The 7,427-nt window shown below is 37.2% G+C and overlaps 1 protein-coding gene across 1 annotated transcript; it reads right to left on the reverse strand.

Annotated features, from left to right (window-relative positions):
* Positions 1 to 513: 513 nt before the first annotated feature.
* Positions 514 to 7,201, reverse strand: LOC125722415 (uncharacterized; the record flags this gene model as incomplete). The annotated part of the gene is made up of 6 exons (XM_048998569.1): positions 514 to 519; positions 3,197 to 3,226; positions 3,388 to 3,434; positions 3,921 to 4,040; positions 4,654 to 5,004; positions 6,913 to 7,201. Coding segments are annotated over 6 exons (843 nt in total), but the record flags the coding sequence as incomplete, so codon positions are not given.
* Between the last annotated feature and the right edge of the window lie 226 nt (positions 7,202 to 7,427).

Genomic DNA, 7,427 nt, shown 5'->3' on the forward strand with positions numbered 1-7,427 from the left:
TGATAAGAAGGCCTATGATAAGATAAGAAAAAACTTTATTTATCCCGAGGGAAATTCTTTTGTCCTTTACACGCTCAGTGCAACAATAGGAATAAAGGTAAGGTAAAGAAAAATAATAGTGCAAAATAACTGAGTGATACTGTATTGTAACTATATAAATACACATAAATACTCATACTCTATAAAAAGTTAAAAAAAGAAAAAACTATACCTAAGCTATAACAAATATAATAAAATAACAGATTATTAGTGCATGTGTAATGAAAAGTGAATGTTTGTGCCTTGAATAATTGCGATAGCAGCATGTGATGATGGGTAAAACAAACATTCGATAAACAGAGGAGTAATATTGCACGATCCAAATGAGTCTTAATGACAGATTCTGAAAAGGTCATATACAGAATGAGGAAGAGTTATACAGTCTTATTGCCACAGGTAAGAAGGATTTCCTGTGGCGTTCGGTTCTGCATTTGCAGGCAATGAGTCTTTTGCTGTGGGAGTTCTGATGACCCATCATGTCTGCGTGCATGGGGTGGGAGGGGTTGTCCATGATGCTGAGAAGCTTTTTCAGCATTCTCCTCTCAGACACCTCCGCCAGCTTCTCCAGTCTGACCCCCAGGACAGAACCAGCCTTTTTAATCAGCTTGTTCAGCCTGTTGGCATCAGCTGCCTTCACCACATTGCCCCAGCACACAGCTGCAAAAAACACTGCGCTCTCCACCACAGAGATAGAACATAGTCAGCATTTTCCTACAAACATTGAAAGATCTGAACCTCCTTAGTAGGTAAAGCAGCTCCTTCAGTAAGAGACTCAGACACCCAGCGTGTGACAGAACGGTACCGCAGGTCATTGGGCCCCACAGCAGTCAGGCTTTATAATCTGCACTCTGCTCATTGAACTTTTCCTCTGTTCACTGTCTTCTGATACAGTTTCTATCTGCTGCTGATCTGCAATATTGTTCCTCCTTATTCACTGATGTGCAGTGTTGCATTGAGCCAGTGCATTATTCCCCTGTGTGGCAGCTTCCTTTGGGAGGCTAATATCTTGCACATGAGCAATAATGTTACATGCAATAGGATTGTGCATAAGTTAATTTTAATATTCCTATAATATTCCTGTATGTAATATATTCTTATATTTTGTTTCTATTATTACCCTATATTTATAAATACATACATTTCTTTTACATTCATAATGATGTTGTTTGTTGTTTTGTGCCCCACTGCTCTTGTAACAAGCCTCAGTCTTGACTCTCCCTTTTAAGGTCTTGGCCTTAAATCACACTCGATATAGGTGGTGTCGTCCCCATCACCCTGACCAGGATACATGCTGTAAGTTTAATGGATGGTGTTTATCTGTGTGATGAAAAAGAATGTGAATAAAACAAAAATGTACCATTATAAATGGGATCCCTAAGATGTGTGGTGGTTTCAGATGTGGACTGATGAGAATTTTGTTCTGTTGTGAAAGCTGTACATTCTGTTCCATGTACAGGGTAGTGATATGAAGCAATCATGTGCTCCAGTCAAATGTCCAGCTGCATGAATAATAATGGTGGCTTGTTTGGATAAAATAACTTAGGCTGAATACTTCAAAGCGTGACCTGGGTGAGGTAGAGAGGAAACAGGGTCTTACAAGAAGCAGATATTGTTCTCTCTGTGTGGTTTTTACTCTTTGCAAAGTGAGCCCAGCACAGTGCAGTCAGTGGGTCAGTCTTCCTGAGCTGCATCTAACCAGTGGAAACATCTGCAGCACTGCAGAGAAGCACTCAGCAGACAAACAAACCAAAACAGCTTACAGCTGTATGTCACTTTCAGACAGAGGTGGACAAAGTACACAACTTCACTACTTGAGTTAAGTATAGATACTCCTCGTCAAATAATACTCAAAGCTTTTCAGTTAATTTTTTACTTCAGTTAAAGTACTGGAGTATTTGCATATAAAAATACTTAAGTATTCAAAAGTACATTATGTTTTAAATGCAAGACATTTTTCAGAACCTAATGACTCCTGAACACCCCACTGAATACACTGACTGGCTTGTACATCTTGTAGAATAAAAAGCTTGTGGAATATGATACAATGACGATAGAAACACAACTGACATAACAAAAGTACAGCCATTGTCATTTTCATCTTATTTAACACCCCCCACCCCACTCACACAAAAGAGCATGCTAGTGTTCTTACAGAGCCGTAGCAGTGTGTGTGTGTGTGTATGTTTGTGTGTGTGTGTATGTGTGTGCATGTGTGTTTGTGTGTCTGTGTGTGTATGTTTGTGTGTGTGTGTATGTGTTCATGTGTGTGTGCATGTGTGTGTTTGTGTGTGTGTCTATGTGTGTGTATGTGTGTGTTTGTGTGTCTGTGTGTGTATGTTTGTATGTGTTCGTGTGTGTGTGCATGTGTGTGTTTCTGTGTCTGTGTTTGTGTGTGTGTCTATGTGTGTCTATGTGTGTGTGTCTATGTGTGTGTATGTTTGTGAGCCAAGTAACAGGACAGGGAGCAAGAAACAAAACTCCTCTTTCTTAATTATCCACATCGTTATTAACGACACAGGTATATATACAGGTACATATACACACATAGACACACACACAAACACAGACACAGAAACACACACATGCACACACACACATGTATATACTCAAAAATACATACAGTACACAACATTAAATGAAAAACATAATTTAAGAACACTTGAAATTTTCATTCAGTTTCTTTCATCTGTTTAATATAATCGATCAGTCCCTGTGCGTTTGCCCCAAACCATTCAGCATGGTACACAAGGGAGACAAGTAAGCATGTGTCACATCAAAGAACTGATTGCAACAACTCAGCCTTTCCACAACATTAAAGCCGCTTATTCCCCCCCATGCCATGAAGAAATAATCTCTGTGGCTCCCCTCTCCCCCTCCCTCAGCCCCCAGTCTGGCTTGAACATTTGCACTTCCAGTAAAAATGCGCCCCAAACACACTGACACCAAACTCCGTAAAATCCTGTGATTCAGTCTCAGAAGCACTGGCTCCCCTGCCCTCCTCTGAACATTATTAAAGCTACACCCTGAACACTCTGTGTGACTGACATGAATGAGAAGCATCTTTATTCATAATCTCTGTACCGGAGGTCAGAATACAGAGTGTCATTATTCCCATCTTTCTTCTGTCTCCTGGGTTTTGGCTTCTTAGGTTCAGGGCAGCGTAATTCAGTGTGTCCTCGTCATGGCACTGTGGAGACAAAGATGGCAGAATTGGATAGATCAAATTGGTTTGCTATTACTTGTTTTCACAAATAGCACTTAATGCTAAATGCTGATCCCAGGATGGAAATCAGTCTGAGGTTCATTTGTTTTACTGACAATTTGTAATTTGAAATATTTATTACATACTTGCTTGCGTGACCATTCCACTTTTGATATATCACTGTTCTTTTCATCTGTTTAAAATATATAACACATCAATATATTATTTAATTTCACGCGGTATCACAGTGGTCAGATAAAATTCCGAATTTTCAAGCAATCAACATCCCTTTTGTCTCAAAAATGAAAGTAAAAATGACTTCTGTCAATGTAAGTGCATGTTTGGATATGTGTTATTTGTTCTCATATATCATATATAATAAAATTGCTATAGAGGAGATCTTGGTAATAAAAGTTATTGATATGCAACTTATTGCAACATGTATATTTCAATAGATTTGGCAAAATATGAAAGATATAATACAAAAATGTAAATTTTACAGTACAAAAAGGTTTATATAAATAAGGTGAGATTTAATAATGGATTTTTAAACTGTATTACCTGCAAGAGTGGTTTTAATATGAACATTTTATCTATCATAAAACAATTTTATATTTCTATAATTTGTTAAAAACTACATTTTGTCCTTCTTCTGAGTGCATAAAGCCGGGCAGTGTACCTGCACAGTGTGTACAGATCAGTTTACATCTTATACAAATGAGAGCAACGTTCAGAATAATGCTGCAAGATAAAACTATCAGCAAGCCAGAGTGAAGAGGATCCAGCAGCTTCTGAAAGCCTGTAACAAAGAGATAGATTTCAGCATAATGATATAGAGACACATTTCCCATTTGCTTACATTACTATACATTAGTTAAAGATAAAATCTATAACACATTACAGCAGTTGTTTTGTAAATAGTCCATTTTTAACATGAACTTCTAGTATTTTGCATTTTAACAATTTCTATTAATATTTGAAATAATTATTAAATTAACATCTGTGTAATTAAATTTAAGCACTTAAATTAGAAAATTCATTACATTAAAATAAGAAATAAATGTCTTAATAGCAGAATAAGCTAAATAAAACTTTGAAGCAGATATACTCTCCACACTGGGTGCTACCATCTATATCCAGCTGTGTGCCGTTCCCAAACAGCATCTCCCCTCACTGGGTGTTACCATCTATATCCAGCTGTGTGCCGTTCCCAAACAGCATCTCCCCACACTGGGTGTTACCATCTATATCCAGCTGTGTGCCGTTCCCAAACAGCATCTCCCCACACTGGGTGTTACCATCTATATCCAGCTGTGTGCTGTTCCCAAACAGCATCTCCCCACACTGGGTGTTACCATCTATATCCAGCTGTGTGCCGTTCCCAAACAGCATCTCCCCACACTGGGTGTTACCATCTATATCCAGCTGTGTTTCGTTCCCAAACAGCATCTCCCCACACATGGCCACGGCGCAGTAGTAAGTCCCAGCATCGGAGAGGCTGAGGTTCCCCTTGGGGAGGCTGTAGACGCAGCTCCGTGTAGGAGATCCAGCCTCAGGGCTCTTCTCACACTCATCACTGCTGTTTCCGTGGCTGTAAATGACTCCAGGAAGGGATTCTCCTGATCCATGTCTGAACCAGTAAACACTGTGTTCTCCTGCACAGCTCCCAGTCTCTATCGTACACTGCAGGCTCACAGAGTCTCCTGGCTGCAATGTGTCAGACACAGGCTGCTGTACCACAGTCCTGCTGTTGGAGTCTTTACCTGAAAAGCAAAATAGTCATGATGACAGCCCTTTGAGAGTAAGAATGGAAAATACAGATCCTCAAAAATTGTTCTTACAGATTTTTCAGAGGTTTGAGAACTGAATCGATGTTCTTCTAGCCATCCAAGAAATCAGTAACTTCTTGGAGAACAGCTGACATTCTTCTCTCTTATTATTGTATTACTGTTTATTAGTATATATCAGGTAACACTATACATTAACTGCACCTACATAATACCTAAATAAAAATTATATGATAATAACAAACATTATAATTATATAATGTCTTGTATTAATGTATGAAGGTAGATGAATATAATTAATTTAAATTCAAAGAAATGAAGTGTGTAAAGTGTACTTTATATTTTCATGATTTTCGTGACTTTACATTTGGTTTATGTTGCCCCTTTTCCACAGGAAGGTATTTATTGTTTTTGCATATTTAGTTCTTGATGTGTTTTGGTATTTTTGAGCATTTTGCTGTAGTACCTGCATGATTTAATTCAAGAGCCGAAGAGCTGTTTGCCCATTACTAGTTTGTCTATCTTTTAACATTAAAGAAAAAGTATACATAGTAAAAGGAATTATTTGGTTTGGTAGTTGCTCCTATTTATTTTCTTATGCGCACAAAAGTAAGTTTTTCCGTTCAACCATAGCACTACAGCGAAAAGCAAAACGTCATGGCAAATGCAATTATGCTTCATTCCAATACACATTGCTAATTTTTCATTATTATTACATTTAGTCAGCATAATATCTTCAAAGGTTTCATGATTTAATTTGCAATCTTCTGGCCTGAAATCTTTTCCTGCTACACTGAAGACTCTCTCAGCGTGTGCAGAGAAAGCTGCAGCCAAAGGGTTTGCATCCTCTGATAAACATGGTTGGCTCAGGTATCGGTGACATTATGTGAAGCTTTCATGGCAGGAATAGGGACTAGTTTGACTTTTGATGCAGGAAAAGTGTTTGGGACGTTTCTTAGGTTAGAAACTGCAGTCACTGCAGCCAACACTGACTTCTAAGGAGAGACACTCAGCTCTTCCTATGAGCAGATCCACCATGGTGCACAAAATGACAGTTTAATTATTATTTTAGGTGACACTTCAAATGTTGCATTATTTCATTCTGAACAAAACGACATTTTTATAACAATGATGTATAACAATGTTAATGTGTTCATGTATAATTCATATTTCAATTAAAGTTCATATTTTAGTTAAAAGCTACACCTACAGTACGTATATGAACTTGAATTTGAATCCAAACCCTTCTTCGTTCTTCTTCTTTAAATTCAAATATGAATTTCAATGCCACAACCTGTTTTCAACCACAATTCAAATGTAATTCAGATTAACAAAATGAACTGAAATTCAAGTTCATATACGTATTCAAAATCCTGAATTTTAGGATACGTATTTGAGAATTTCATTCTCAAATCAGTTCTGAATGGTGCACATCCCTAGTTCATATGTTAAATTATGCATTTTTTTTCAGAGTGAATACACACTGACTGCTCAGATAAATAACGTCAAAAAATAATTTTCTTTCGTTGCTTAAGATTTTTGCACAGTCCTATACTGTACATAGCAACTCAAACATTTTTTTATGTTATTTGTTTTAAAGAGGCTGCAATGTGTAACATTAACATCTGTATAAAGAGAAGGTTAGGCGTTTTGGCTGACAGCAAGCAAAATGCAACAAATTGTATAATAATAATAATAAAAATAATAATAATGAATGATTTTTGTTTGATGTTTAGAAAAACATTTATGGAACAAAGCAGACAATAAGGTATCTTTGCTAATTTTATATCGACAAACAACTAAACTGTCAAAATTATTTTGCAGGGAACAATCTTACTGACATTATAATAAATCAAATATGAAAATAGCTGGAATCTCATTTACCTGTGGTTATGACAAAGGTTCCATTCCCAAAGGTGACCTCATGAAGAAACACAGCAGCACAATAATACACTGCAGAATCTGACGGCTCCACGTTAGAAATAGTGAGGTTAAAACTCCCCTCTGCATTCAGTAAGGAGTAACGTTTTATGCTTTTATATTCCTTGTAAAATTCACCAGGTACGTAGAGAAGTGCTTTCGCCATGGGCTGGGGCTTCTGACCAACAGCTTGTTTGAACCAAGCAACATAAGAAACATCTTCTGGACAGAAGCATGTCAGGGTCACACTGTCTCCAAGCTGAACCCTCATCAGGTGACTGGGCTGAAGAACATCTGCTGTCAGTGCAGTGTCTGCAAAAACAGAAAAACAAAAAAATCATAATCAAATAAGACATATAATAGTAATCTAAATAACTATTAACTATGATGAAGATTAAATGGCCAAATTCCACTGATCACATCATATAGATAAATGAAAATATTAAAATCCAAAAATAATTTATATTTTAGGGCCTTAC

This window comes from Brienomyrus brachyistius, unplaced genomic scaffold (assembly GCF_023856365.1).
Source record: "Brienomyrus brachyistius isolate T26 unplaced genomic scaffold, BBRACH_0.4 scaffold38, whole genome shotgun sequence".
Classification (NCBI taxonomy): domain Eukaryota; kingdom Metazoa; phylum Chordata; class Actinopteri; order Osteoglossiformes; family Mormyridae; genus Brienomyrus; species Brienomyrus brachyistius.